This window comes from Heterocephalus glaber, unplaced genomic scaffold, assembly GCF_053883595.1.
Source record: "Heterocephalus glaber isolate CG9 unplaced genomic scaffold, H.glaber_assembly_v1.0 deba00001687, whole genome shotgun sequence".
Classification (NCBI taxonomy): domain Eukaryota; kingdom Metazoa; phylum Chordata; class Mammalia; order Rodentia; family Bathyergidae; genus Heterocephalus; species Heterocephalus glaber.
Window position 1 is genome coordinate 21,169,068 of NW_028258412.1, and position 15,038 is coordinate 21,184,105.

A 15,038-nucleotide genomic window follows, 5' to 3' on the forward strand; every position below is an offset into this window, starting at 1 on the left:
GCAGGTGGCGGAATCACTGAGCTAAATCCCCAGCCCAAATACGAGATTTTTGAAAGCATAAAATTCCACCTGTTAACTTCAAAGAAAATAGCCACAGTCATAGTACAGACAACTAGGCCATACTTACAGAATGTGCAGGCAATCTTCTAAATACAATAACAACTCACTGATTCCTTAGAAAAGTCCTAACAGACTGATACTAACATTATGTTTGTTTTCCATCCTGGGAAAGGGCAGCATAGATATAATGTGCCCAACATCTCACTAGGATGGGGTAGAACTCGATTTCACCCTAAACTTGGTGGCCTCAGAGCCCATGCTCTGAATCACGCTATGGACTTTAAAAAATGTAAAAGTCCTGCAAGCACAACGCTATAAGATCTAGTTTGCAAGGCTAGGAGTCAGGAAATCTGTCTGACAGCTTGGGGTAGCAGAGAGAATGAATGCAGTCTTTGGCACCCTCTCTTGTGGGGCCTGGATTCAAAACCAGGCTGTGTCTTGCCAGTTCTGTGACTGGGGTCTGTCACCATGCTTCTCTCAATCCCAGATTTGACAAGATCTGCCTTCTAGGCAACTATCAATACCAGCAGGCATTTTTACTTTCTGTTTTTACCTATGGACATTTGTAGTGAAGCCAACACATACAAAGCGCTCTTACAAAATATCAAGCAACCAGTTCACTTTAGAATAGCCAATTGAAATTCAAATGGACATTTAAAACATTGGCTTGTAGCAGGCAAAGCTTGGGCTATAGGCAAGTCATAAAAGAAAATCTTCAATACCAATCATTTTCAAATCCTTCTACAGAGACAGGTAAGATACTACAACTGCTTTACCAAATAACTACACAATGCCTAAACAATAATGCTATGCAAAATATTGATAGGGAGTTTGAATATTCTAAACAGGAAAAATATTAAAAAGAAAAAACAATATTTTAAACCACTTAAATTATACCTACCATGTCTGCAGAAGAACTGAATAACAACTTTGCACTTGTCAGATGTGGTGAATATTTTGCACTTCTCTACATATCTTTCGAATGAATTTACACATCTAAAGATGGGTAGAATTGACTGCAACACAATTATATTATACATATTAAGAACATACTTGATTTTTTCAGTCTTTGTTCTTTTCAGTACTGAGAATTGAACTCAGGACCTTGCACTTGCCAAGCAGGATCAGCACCACTGAGCCAAATCCCTGGCCCAAGAACATACTTCATATAGTTGTTTGGTTCATTTTTTTAAAAAACTAACAAAACAGAAGTACATGTTTTCATCACTAAATATATTTGTCCTGCATGCCATTTAAACTGCTAAGTATAGAATATGTTATATCTTATATAACAAATATTTCTCCCATAAAACAGAGAACCAAGGCCACTTATATTTACCTTCATTCCCAATTTGCAATTTAAATACAACGATCTGCCATCGTCATTCATTTCTTTTGAGGCTGACCATTGATAATGTTCAAAAAACACTGACGAGAACAGGACATATCCACATGCCGACGAAGAAGAATTTAAAGATCTTAGAGCAAGCTTGAAAAATAAAATAGCTGTTTAGGCCAAAGCCAACTTTCTTTAAGTGATAGTTTAATTTTTTAAAATTCTAATATATTTAATGTTATAGTTAAATATGTTCAAATAAGACCATGCATTATACTATACAATGTATATTAAATTTGCATATATCTATACATGCATATGGGTACATATCTACATTGCATACATAAATCTTAAAAATCTTGCACTTTAAAAATGTAAGTGCCTGTAAGGATTTTTTAACTTTAATGCATGAAGAGGTACAAGGTAATATAAAGGAAGCTACATCAAGTTAGTTGTTCACATCTTTGTAGTGGGAAAAAAAAACATTTCTAAGATTGAACCAACTAAATTCCATTTGGGAATACAAGCCCAAAATTGTCAAGTCTTTTGAATTTTAAGAAAAACAGGAAATTCATATTTTTACGTGGTCTCTCTCAATTTTTGAATGTTAGAAATTATTTCAATTTGGGGTGGAAAGGGTGTTGGGGATTGAAACAGGGCCTTGTGATTGCTAAGCACACACTCTACCACTAAACTACACCTCCAGTCCTTCAAAAACAAAACTGTCCCCCTAAAATATTTCTCTTGACCACCACTTAGTGACTTCATGCTTAAGTCAATTATGTTTATCTGCATGATTTTCAAGTTCACTATGCTATAAGTACATTCAGATATGTAAAATAAAGTTGAACAGTGAAAGGGATAACTGTAATTTGGGAATTTCCTGGTTAATATTCAATCTGGACTGGGATCTTTAAACACCTTCGCTTGCCTGAATACACAGTCTATTACTTAACATTCTTACTTACACCTTTTTCCGATGGGTCTAGCCACAGCTCATCACTCACTCTTGATAGAGCTTGGATTGCTTTCCCAAACACTGCAGAGAAAAAGAAAGATGCTGTTTACATTCTTTTTAGCACTAAAATATATCATAGGACTACTTCAGCAAGCAGAGGACTCAATATAAATTCAAAAACAGTGGGATCTACGGAACAATTTGTTCCACCAGGTCAAATTTTTCAGTTGAACAATTTATTCCTGCTCTGTAGGTCAAATTCCTGGATAAGAAAATAGGGGCTTCTGGTATTGTAGATACTACTTATCAACGTGGTACTGATATTTGGAAATTGTTGGCAAACATTCTACCGAAACTTTCTGGTCTATTTTGCAACACACAGTTCAGCCTGATTCTACCATTCCCTCTGATGCATGGGCTGTGTGTACTTGTAGTCACCCTCTCTTTTGGCTTACAATATGTTCAGGTTAACACAATGATTTCAAGTTCTGTTTCGTGTCAAGATTTATTACAACAAATGTAAATCAAAGTGAAGGCATGAGAGGAACTCATCCCAATATGTTGAACTTATATTTGGTCAAATTTATTCAGTGCAACAGATCTGGAAATAATACTTTCAAATCCCTTTCCCTGCATATATCAGAATAATTTCTTGTCAATTAATATGCTGTTTGGCTTTTAGTTTTAGTACAATTATCTAGGGAGACATTCTTCTATTGATTACATATAAGAGACAAACTGTTAAACTGATCCATACAGCATTTTACAGACTAATGCTACATTGCTTTAAGAAATACAGGGCAGGGCGTGGTGGTGCACGCCTGTAATCCCAGCAGAGGCAGGAGGTTTGCAGAGAGTTCAAGGCTAGCCTGGGCTACATAATGAGTTCAGCGCCAGCCTGAACTACAAAGGGAGACCGTCTCCAAAAAAAAAAAAAAAGAAAGAAATACAACATAAGGCAGGGGATGTGGCTCAGCAGTAGAGCACCTGCTTAGCATGTGCAAGGCCCTGGGTTAAAAAAAAGTACAGTGTAATATCCTTGGAAAAACATCAGTTGCACAGCAAGAGCTCAGTAAATTTGAATAAAATTCAACAACACTCTTTCTTCTACTTGCCATTGTGTGGCGCTCTTGTGTAAGGCCAATTTCCAAAATAATGTATTTTAAAACTTGGTTTAAATAAATATAATTGCCAAAAAAGTATGGGAAATGCATGGAAAGAATGACTTTAAATTTTTAACAACTTAGATGGCAATGTCAAAACAAGTTATGATAGAGAAACTAAGAGTATTCAAAATGCATCTTTAGGGCCGGGGATTTAGCTCAGTGGTTCCAGTGCTTGCCTTGCAAGTGCAAGGTGCTGAGTTCAATCCCTGGTACAAAAAAAACCTCAAAACAAAATGCATCTTTGATGTTTGAGGGTATCTTGGAAGATGCCAGATGTTAGCAAGGAAGCTGCCAGACTTTCCTATCAAACACATTTAGGTGCCCTATCAGACAGAGAGGCTAGGGCTAGATGAAATACTGGTCTGACCTAGTATGACACCATTAATGCTATTATGAATTATGAATAAGTAAAACCATGACAAATAGATATTGGGTAATATGCTGGACAGCCTTATTAATCCACCAAAAGGTATAAAAATTGAAAAGTATTTACAGAATTTAAAATCAGATTACAATGCTTAAGAATCACAAGTGTGTATTCCGAGAAAGATAAAATAACCTAAATGAATATTTTTAAAAGTTAGAGGCATTTGTCCTTTTTCCCAGTTTATATTCAATTTTTTCTGGACTAATGCAGACTTTTCAATCATCCAATGACTATCTACTAAGCACCGACTATGTTCAAGTAAAGCCCAGTGCAACAGGGTTACAACAAAGAGCAAGACAGGTTCAGTTCTTGCCCTCCTAGCACTTAAGGTGTCCCAATTTGTCCCCAACACAGGGGAAGCCAGCAACAAGATACCATTCACTCACTGATCATTTTCAGACTACACTGTAATTTGTAGGAAGCTTTTACTTTTCTAAATACTTTCCAGATTAACTTCAGTTTTTGGAGGACTATTTACAATGAAAATAGTGTCATACACCCCGTTATTACTCAGCTCTTTTTTGTTTGGTTGGGGTTTTTTTGGTACCGGGGATTGAACTCGGGTCCTTGCGCTTGCGCAGCACGAGTCGAAACCACTGAGCTAAATTCCGGCCCTACTCAGCTCTTCACATTCATTCCAATTTGATGTCTACAACAAACCTTATTGTTACTAATCTCATTTTACAGATGAGGAAACTGACCTCCAAAGTGACTTAGTGGTTAGTCTTAAGGTCCTATATTTTAAAATGGTAGAATCTGGAATAAAAATAACTTTTTTGTTTTTTGCTAGGCACGAATACTTTTACTGACCATCCATTTTTTTTCTCTCAACTGCTCCCCACAAGTCCTGACCATCCCAAGTTTGAGGTCTGATGGTACAGCTAATTTCTTAGACACTACCCATACTAAATACTATGCTTAAATAAAAAGAGATTGGGGGCTGAGGCACGAAAATTGCCACGTTTGAGCCCAGCTTGGGCAACGTAGTAACTCAGTGAGGCCTTGTCTCAAAATAAAAAATAGCGTGGGGATGTAGTTCAGTACAAAAGCCCTTGGCGTAATCCCTAGTACCACAAATAATAATAACAATAAATTTAAAAATAAAAGAGCTGGGCCTTTATCTTTTTGCCAGAAGATTGCAGGACCCTCCAGGGGTCCGGCTATGGCCAGGCCTCCGTCTTCAGGTCTTGTACACAGAGACAAAGAGGAAGGCTAGACCGATGGTGGAAACGCTTCATGACCTTTAGGCTTTCTCGCTTCTACAAAGGAAGGCAAGAAGTTGTTCACCTTTCACCTGAGTTCCGCTCATTCCGCACTTCAACATGGCTACGGATACTAAAAGGCAATCTCAAGGCGTGCCTCAGCGCAAAGGCCCCGGGTACCCGGATGTTGCCCGAGCTTTTCGAAGCTTCGTAACCTCATTCCTCTAATTTCAACCCTGCCTCCACTAATTTCAAAAACACAGCTTCGCTTTTCGGCAGGAAAAGGCCAATGCGGTCCTCCGTACGATGGTCACCCGCCGACCTCGTTTTTCATTGGTTGTGGGAGAAGTGGGTGGATCACGGAGGAGCCTGAGGAAGAGGGTGGCGGCAGTGGTGGTGATTGAACCGAGCCGGTTGACAGGATGGTGAGCCCTGAAGCTGCAGCGAGCGAGGCCTGGGTCTTGGCTGGGATGCTGTGTTGTGGGGACCCATGAGGAGAATCAGGGCGAGGGCTTGGGCTCCCGGAGGCCCTGGTGGGCGCCGCCACGGCGCTGGGGTAGGGAAGGCCCAGGAGAGGAGGAGTAGGGAAGGACAGCGGCTACTTCTGGGTGCGGCCGGCTGTGGCCTTGCCGCCTTCCCTAGGGGCCAGAGGACGTCCTAGAGAAAGCAGGGTTCCTCCCAGCTGCTGGTGCTGTCACGAGATCTACGCTCGAGCTGGGGAAGGCCTTCGGGCCTGTAACTAGAGCGTCCCCAGAAAAGGGACACAGTCCTCCACCATTTCCAAACGGGGAGGCGAGCGGTGCTGGTTAAAGCTGGCCTCACGATACAAAATGGGAAATAGGAGAATTCACTAGCCGTTTAAGTTTACCATCCAGAGAAAGGGAATGAAAGGAACCTCTTCCCTCTGAAATAAAGTGCAGCTACCGCTGGAATGTGGTGTTGCGCGCTCAGAGGCCAGGGTTTGGCCCTTAAAATGCTAGAACTACTGGTTTCTTCTGGATGATACGATTCCTTAGAGCAAAATTCCTTCATGGTGTGTGAACTCCTCGAAAGTGTTTGGAAATTTTTGTGAATTTGTGCGTTTTGTTGGGGATAGGACCAATGTTGGTGTCTGGGGTGCTTGGGGAACATTAGTTCATTTGTTCCACATTTCCCCAGTACCCCCAACCAGCTTCAGGCTATCACCCCTTATCCCCTAGTAGGTTGCTACCCCTGAGACCTTCCTACAAAAAAGCTGGGGAGCTGCGAGTGGAGAGGGCTCACAGCTGTATATTTGAAAGTGCCCTGGGCTCTAAAAAGTCAACTTTTTCCAAAAGAACTCTGATTATTTGTGTTGGTGGTGGTAAACTGTTAAGGAACTTCTCTCTCTGATAGACATCCATTGCATTTTTAATATTACTGTTCTGTGACAAGTATTACCTTTCAAGAGGTACCTTACAAATAACTGTAACAGTCAAAGGTTTGTGGTAGTATATACTTCTTTCCCCCAACCCGGTTCTGGTGGTTAAATCTAAGACCTTCTCACTGAGTTTCATCCCCAGCCCTTATATAAACTTTTAAATTTTGAGACATGATCTCTCTAAGTTGCCCAAGCTGGGTTTGAGATCCTCAAACTTGAGATTGAACTTGAGATCCTCTTGCCTCAGCCTCCTAGCATTATGGGATTACATGCATTTGCCACTATGCCTGGCTCCTTTAAATGCTTTAATCTCTCTTGATTTTTTTTCTTCAAAAGAAACTCTCGTTAACAGTAATTTTGGACAAGTACATTTTGTCCAAGTGAAATGAAATAACTACTTGCCATGATTCCATATTCATGTTTCTGAAGTTGTTTTGAGAGGTGAACACATTTTTAGAGTTAGTTGTACTGTAACATTACTCTTTGTAATGAAAAAGAATTGGGCAGAATTTAGGATCAGCCAATTCTTTCATAAGCAAAAGCATTTTATTTAGCAAAGGATTCAGAGATGTTTAACAGTGTACAGTGTCCAAGGATGTGAACAGAAAATTTAGATATGGGAAAGGTCCAGTTTTAGCTGGATGAGAGAATTAAAATCAATATACTTGAGGGATAATTAGACCCAAGAATGTAGAAACTGTTAGCCTATAAGCTATTACGATGAAATTTGCAAGTTGTCTCATAAAAATCTAAATTAATAATTTTATTTTATATAATCATAAAATTTTAACAGAAGAGAAACAAAAGGAATGTACGTCAATGTGGAGAATAAGATTAGGAAAAATTTCTGGGCATGGTGGCACATGCCTGTAATCTCAGTACTCCAGCACTGAGGCAGGAGGATCACTGTGAGTTTGAGGCCAGTCTGGGCTACATATTGAGTTCAAGACCAGCCTGAACTATATATAGCAAGATCTTATCTCAAAAAACAAAACAAACAAAAAAATTTTGGAAAAATAGAAAAAATTGGCATGACAAATTTATTTTGAAAAGTACTGTATATACATTTGTTTCATATTTTAAAATACAGCAAATGGTTCTTTTGGTATTTTGAGCACAGCTGATTTTTAACATTTTCTTTCATAACACTCAGAAATCATTAACAATTTTTGCATATTCATTTGGTATTGATTTTTTGTTCTTTTTTAAGTTTGTTTCCTTTTGTTGCTTTCTTTTAACATTGGTCATGTCTCACCCTTTTTTTTTCCATTCCCCTGTCTGCAATCAACTTCTTCATTCCACTAAGACTGGGCACAGAGTAAGTTTCTTCTCTTAGCTCCTACTAACAACGGTTGTTGGGCAGCTGATTTCTAACTGGGTTTCTCATCCTTTTAAGATCTGTCAAATAAGAAGTCACCAAAGCCCCATGCTTTTTGGTTTTTTTTTTTTTATATGAATTTAACAAGACTGCCTTTCCAGGATCTTTTGCTGTCTTAAAGAACTATATAATCTATGTCTAACCTGATTTTGGGCAAGGACACTATTCAACATACATTATGTGACCATATTTCACTTATAATTTTGTCACCAGCAGGAAACCAAAGGATTCTGTATAAAGATTTTTAATTAATTTGAAATCATTTCTGTATGGTCATTTGTACAGTTATAGTTTTAGAGTATTAATAGTCTTGGGTACAACTTGGAAATAATGCACAGTACTTTGTAGAATCTACGTTATCAGTCATTGTAAAGTACTATGTTTCTCTAATGTTCTTCCAAGTACGTTCTGATTGAATAGCTTCTTGAGGGTTTTTTTTTCTTAATGTAGAAATCTATTTTTTACCTTTTTTCTCAAAAGTTTGCTATACACATTAACTATGTACAATCCATATCCCTCTCTAAAATGAAGATTGTTCTTTATCAACATACTTTTGTAGTGATTACCAATGAGAGTGGAAACTTTGTGTTGGTTTTTAGTCTTACAGATGTTTTGTCCACTAAGATCTGTATTGAGACAATTAATAAAAGTTATTTATCAATATCAGCTGAAACTATTCTTTATAAAGAGACTTATTTAACAGTTTTTTTTAAAAGTGTGCTGATTTTGCAGCCTTGTGTTACTCTATGTCCTGATAACAATTCCTTTCCTTTGCCATAATTTTAATTTTTGTTGCCAGACGAATCAAGCTTGTTTTTTTTTTTTTGTCTGTTTGTTTTGTTTTGTTTTGTTTTGTTTTTTGGTGCTGGGGATTGAACTCGTGACCTTGCGCTTTCGAGGCAGGCGGCAGAACCACTGAGCTAAATCCCCGGCTCTCAAGCTTGTTTTTGTAATTATTTTAATTTCACATATTTGTTTTTTGATTAATTCCAGTTTACAAAGTCTGTGGTGACAAAACTAGTTTGTTTTATCCTGTTAGATATTTAATGTTTTCTTTGATAATATTAAGTAGTCTTGCCTCTAAAAGCAGTTAAAGAACATATCTGTTAATGAGTGGGATGTCTGTAAGGCAAACCATCCTGTACAAAATGGGGGTGTTAACTAATCAACATGAAAAAAGTTAATTCTGTCATCCTTTGAAGGACAGATACTGTTTTAAAATAAGCTTTGTAACAATCTTCTGTTAAATCTCTGCATTAAAATAATATTACTGTATTTCTCAAATCATGAAATTTTATAGGATGGGAGATTTTAAATTTAAGAACAAAATGTATTGTCATCTGAGACTATGTTGCAGCTAAACATTTCTTGCTAAATTCATCACTTATTTAGCTGACTTCTCTATGTTAATGCTCAAATGCACATGAAATGTTGTGGAAATGTTATTTTTTAAGTGTGGTAACTATACTAAGGGAACATAGTTTAATTCAAAAATAAAAATGAGCAAGGAAGTCAAGGGAAGGAAACTGAAGATACCGAAGATCATAATTTAAAAGCACATGTTCATGTATTGAAACTCTGAAACAAAGGGTGTTTTTTTATACCTCTGTAATATATGGCTAATAGTTTGAAGTAATAAAAATGGTAAATTTTGGCCACTATTCTCTAAATAGTCAAGTAGCTTACCAGAATTATTATTTTTCTTTATCACATTTTTAATAATTCCCTCTAGTGATGTTTCTGGAATTAATGTATAAGTTTTACATTACAACTGCAGAAACATGAATTACCCTATCAGTCTTCAAAAATGTCTCCCCAGCCCTACAAAAAACAAAAATTCTAAGCTGGGCATGGTACAGCTTGCCTATAATCTCAGTATTTAGGAAGCTGAGGCAAGAGGATCTCTGTGAGTTCAAGGCCAGCCTAGGCTAGTGAGTTCAGGACCAGCCTGAACTACATAATGAGACCTTGTCTCAAAAAAAATCCCCCCAAATAAATTAAAAAACAAAAATTCTAAATTCCGCAGGGCCCAATACTATACTTTGCATTTGTGTTTTTGTTTTATTCATTATACTTTATAGATAGCTAAATGAATCAGTTTAGAATGCTTAATTTTATTCTTGGTAAGTAGAATGATTACCTGTATTGTATATGCACAATTTTTTATGACCAAAACAAAATAAAATTGATATAGGACACATTATGTTCCCATGTTTGTTTAAATGGCCATGATAGAAACTATATGAATAATGTCTGTTCTGTTGGGTTCTGGAATCTCTGGTGAGTTTAACTTTAAAGGGGAGTTGTGGGAGAAGAATGACTTGTTTGGACCTCATGTTTAATATTACTCCTTATCTCACCTTGACACTTTAAAGTTGGTGTTGGTATTAGGAGACCTGCACATCCCACACCGGTGCAACAGTTTGCCAGCTAAATTCAAAAAACTCCTGGTGCCAGGAAAGATTCAGCACATTCTCTGCACTGGAAACCTTTGCACCAAAGAGAGTTATGACTATCTCAAGACACTGGCTGGTGATGTTCATATTGTGAGAGGAGACTTCGATGAGGTGATGTATTTCCCTTCCCTTTCCCAAACATTTCCCTTTTTGATTCTTACTTACATAAGCTTGGTATTTTAGACCAGGGTTTCTCAACTGGTAAGGTCTCACTCCCCACCTTTTCTTAACAAATTTAAAATTACAAATCAAATATTTTTGCATCTGAAATGCTTGGGACCAGAGTGTTTTGGATTTCAGAATTTTTCAGATTTGGGATGGAGGTGGGTGGTGCAGATTGACCCTGAGTATTGAACTCAGGGCCTCTGCCCTGAGCTACATCCCAAATGCTTTATTTTTTTATTTTGAGGCCAGGTCTTACTAAGTTGCCCAGGCTGGGCTTGAACTTCCCATCCTCCTGCCTCAGCCTCCCAATATGCTGGGATTACAGGAATGCACAACCATGCCCAGAATATTTGCATATACATGATGAGATATTGTAAGTGCCTACATTTTAATTATGACCTGACATATAATGCCAGGTGTGTGAAATTTCTACTTTTGGCATTGTGTAGGCACTAAAAGTTTTAGATTTTGGAGCAATTCAGATTTTGGATTTTTGGATTAGGGACAGTCAACTTGAACTACATTTTCCTATCCCTTTCTGTTTGAAAATTTCTGATTTAGACTACCCAGTAAACATACTAGTTTTAACTATATAAATTGGAACTGAGTAAAAATGTTACTCTTTTTCGTAGTATATCATTTAATGTTTTTGTTGTTGTTGTTAGACTGAAACAGCTTTAGTATCCTATTCCAAGCCACCACATAACTTTCCCATGTTTCAGCTTCCTGGTTCTAAATTTCGTCACTCCTCTCCTGACGGCCCTTCCCAAAGCTGCCTTTCTCAAGGCTTGTCTTTCGGGCAGGAGAGTTTTGAGGGAGCAAGAAAACTGTTGTGTATCTTGAATGTGGTGGGGCCTACACACCTGTTGGCATTTGAAATGTACACTAAAATGAGTGATTTTGCTATATCTAAATTATACCTTAACAATGCTGACTTTTTTTTTTGGTACTGGGGATCGAACTCGGGACTTTGTGCTTGTGAGGCAGGCAGTGAAACCACTGAGTTAAATCCCCGGCCCTAACACTGACTTCTTAAAGAAAACAAAGAATTAGGATCTGTACCGTCCCAATTTGGCCCACTATTAATAAGATGTTTCAGAAATTATTTCCCTTGTTGACACGAATAATAGAATAGATGATTCAACCCTTGCCAGTGCTAACATCGTATGATTTAGAATGATAAACCTGATTCCACTATGAAAATTTATTTTGTACTTCTGGGAATATAATCTATTTCATAAATTGTTTAATTCAGTTGGTGCTCTAACAGGGTTCCTTTATGCCAAACTGAATGGACATAGTATGTTCTATTTTTTTAAAGGGGGTTTTAAAAATAGTTTGAGTAAACTGTAGGTAGTATGGAAGGTAGTTTGAGTAAATTATAGGTAGTATGGAAAGACCAGGAAAATAAGGAAAGGGATAAACTTCTTGTTAATAATTAGGATATAGGTCTGTTTATTAAATACATATTAGTCTATCTGTGTCGTGTTTAAGACAGTTTGGGCCAGGCATGGTGGCACATGCCTGTAATCCTAGCTACTTGGGAGACCGAGGCAGAAGGATCAAAAGTTTGAGTCCAGCCTGGGAAATTTAGCAAGATGAGATCCTATCTCAAAAAAAAAAAAAAAAAAAAGCTGGAGGTGTTGGTCAGTAGTAGAGCCTTTACCTAGCATCTGCAAGGCCCTAGCTTCAGTCTCCACTACTTAAAAACATTTTTTTTTTTGGTACTGGGGATTGAACTCAGGTCCTTGTGCTTGCAGGGCAGGCGGCAGAACCACTGAGCTAAATCCCCAGCCCTAAAAACATTTTTTTAAAAAGTAAGTTTGAGGGCTAGGGATTTAGCTCAGTGGTTCTGCCGCCTGCCTTGCAAGCACAAGGACCGGAATTCAATCCCCAGTACCAAAAAAAAAAAAAAAGTAAGTTTGTGCTTTTTTTTTTTTTGGTACCGGGGATCGAACTTGGGACCTTGTGCTTGCAAGGCAGGCACCGGAACCACTGAGCTAAATCCCCGGCCCTAAAAAAAAAAAGTAAGTTTGATTAGCAAGAGTTAATTTTTTTCTTTCTAATTCGCTAAATTCACAAACCCTTGAGCCATGCTATAACAGTTTGGACTGGGCTGGGGACTTAGCTCAGTGGCACCACACCTGCCTCGCAAGCGCAAGATCCTGAGTTTGATCCCCAGTACCAAAAAAAAAAAAACAGTTTGGACCTTAGTTCAACCACTGTCTGCCATGTAACCTTGGCAGGTTATTTTAATCTCTTTGTGCTTCAGTTTCCTCATCCATAAAGCAGGGATCATAACTGTTATAGCCTGGGATATAACTTGAACATACTGTAGTTCACAAATCATATGCTTTAGGTAGAGGAAAATCGCAAGTTTAGGGGAATAATTATGCTTTACAGCATGCCTCAAAGAACCCTTTTTTTTTTTTTTGCGGTACTAGGGATCGAACTCAGGACCTTGCACTTGCAAGGCAGGCATGGTGCCACTGAGCTAAATCCCTGCCCCAAAGAACCCATATTTTATAGAAATCAACACAATAAAGGGATTGGTTGATAGATTCCAGTTTACATTTGAATAATTATGTTTTAAGCATAAGTGAAGTATTTTATACTAACAAATCAAATATTTATAAATGTATTTGCTGTGGGATACTGTATCAAGACATCCATATGAGGTTGAGTATTCAAAGATTGATATTTTATAATATCACCTCTAAAATACTTATTTTCCTTTTGTCTATTTCTTATGTTAGAATCTGAATTACCCAGAACAGAAAGTTGTGACTGTGGGACAGTTCAAAATTGGTCTAATCCATGGACATCAAGTCATTCCATGGGGAGATATGGCCAGCTTAGCCCTGTTGCAGAGGCAGTTTGACGTGGACATTCTTATCTCAGGACACACACACAAATTTGAAGCATTTGAGCATGAAAATAAATTCTACATTAATCCAGGTTCTGCCACTGGGGCATATAATGCCTTGGAAACGTAAGTAGCGTGCCATTTAGGAATTTGGGGGCTTTGGTAAGGCAACTGCATGGGTGACATCTCATAAAAGAGAAATGTAACCTTTTAAATAATTCTATCCTTTTTGGTAATCTTTTGTTAATTGTTCTTTTTAAATTGAAAATAATCGGATTTTTCCTTGAGTCCAAGTTGTTATCTTCAGTAGAAATTTATAGTGCTTATGCTTTTTAGTATAAAATAACTCTTTTTTTCTTCCAGAAATATTATTCCATCATTTGTGTTGATGGATATCCAAGCTTCTACAGTGGTCACTTACGTCTATCAACTAATTGGAGATGACGTCAAAGTAGAACGAATTGAATACAAAAAATCTTAAAGCCAGGCTTGTCTTGATGATTTTGTTTGTTCTTCATTCCCTTGTTCAAGTAATTAAACATTTAAGAGCCACACAGCTGTATCACTTTTATAATATTTTGCAGTAAAGTATAATACATCTTCTCTGTTAATACATAATTGCTCTATGCTTGTAAACTATAAGAATATATTTAGTTTACATTATAGTATATGGCTTATGAAAAAACCCACCACACAGTAAATGGTTACGTTAAGAAAAATGTATCCTTATAATATAGTAACTTCAAAGTTGGGTATTTGGACTCTATTACAAAATAGTGCATGAAGAGAAAGAATCCAGACTTTCTGTATATATTTTTCTCTTCAGTACTAAATGTTTACCTTTCATTTTAATTTGATTGATAACGTGTGTTTAATTTTTAAAAACAAAAATTTAGAGACCAAATGAAACTGTGTGGATGTATTAAAGTGAAGTTGATGAGATGACCTTTCAGAGCTCTTTTCTGTGTCATAATGTTAACCTCACATTTTATTTCCTAAATAATATACCATATTGACATGTTAAATTAGCAGTGGTTCTTTATACTGTTGCTACTCCCATTTTTCAAGGTTTAACAAAATATTTTTTAAAAAAACCACAAAAAGGGCCAGGGATTTAGCTCAGTGGTTCTGTTCAATCCTCACAAGCCTGCCTCACAAGCACAAGGTCCCGAGTTCGATCCCCAGTACCAAAAAAAAAAGGAAAAAAAAGAATCTTCTCATTGCCGGGTGTGGCGGCTCACACTTGTAATCTAGGCTACTTGGGAGGTTGAGATAGGAAGATCAGAAGTTTGAGGTCAGCCTAGTGAGACCCTGTTTCTAAATAAAATATAAAAAGAACTGGAGATGTAGTTAAGTCGGAGAGTACCCTGGGTTTGATCTCTAGTACCACCAAAAAAATCTTTTCATCAGTGCAACTATTCTCATTTGGAACTAGTTTGAGCAACAGTTTTTATGAGGCAAATTTGATGGTTTGTTTGTTTTTTTGTTGCAGTACTATGGAATAAACCCAGGACTTTTTAATTATTTTATTTAAAAAAATTTTTTTTTTTAGGTTCTTCCTGAGTTGCCAGGCTGTGCTCAAATTTGTCATTCTCTTGTCTCAGCCTCCCAGAGTTCTGGGAGGA

At 37.4% G+C, this 15,038-nt stretch overlaps 2 protein-coding genes across 3 annotated transcripts in view; one reads left to right on the forward strand and one right to left on the reverse strand.

Moving 5' to 3' along the window:
* The window catches only part of Rad9b (RAD9 checkpoint clamp component B), a 39,607-nt gene extending 34,188 nt beyond the window's left edge, over positions 1–5,419 (reverse strand). The window contains 4 exon segments of the mRNA XM_087198677.1: positions 962–1,076; positions 1,400–1,549; positions 2,365–2,435; positions 5,235–5,419. Coding sequence (XP_087054803.1) covers positions 962–1,076; positions 1,400–1,549; positions 2,365–2,435; positions 5,235–5,271 — 373 coding nt within the window. The 5' untranslated portion in view covers positions 5,272–5,419.
* Vps29 (VPS29 retromer complex component) lies at positions 5,395–14,358 on the forward strand. Of its 2 annotated transcripts, none has more exons than XM_004843819.4 (4): positions 5,395–5,574; positions 10,302–10,493; positions 13,304–13,539; positions 13,777–14,358. In XM_004843819.4, the coding sequence occupies exons 1-4, from the start codon at positions 5,572–5,574 to the stop codon at positions 13,892–13,894; spliced, it is 549 nt and encodes a 182-aa protein (XP_004843876.1). In that variant the 5' UTR covers positions 5,395–5,571; the 3' UTR covers positions 13,895–14,358. The 2 variants fall into 2 exon arrangements, with proteins under 2 accessions (XP_004843876.1, XP_087054648.1); XM_087198522.1 differs by lacking the exon at positions 5,395–5,574 and adding an exon at positions 7,780–7,866.
* The last annotated feature ends 680 nt before the right edge of the window (positions 14,359–15,038 follow it).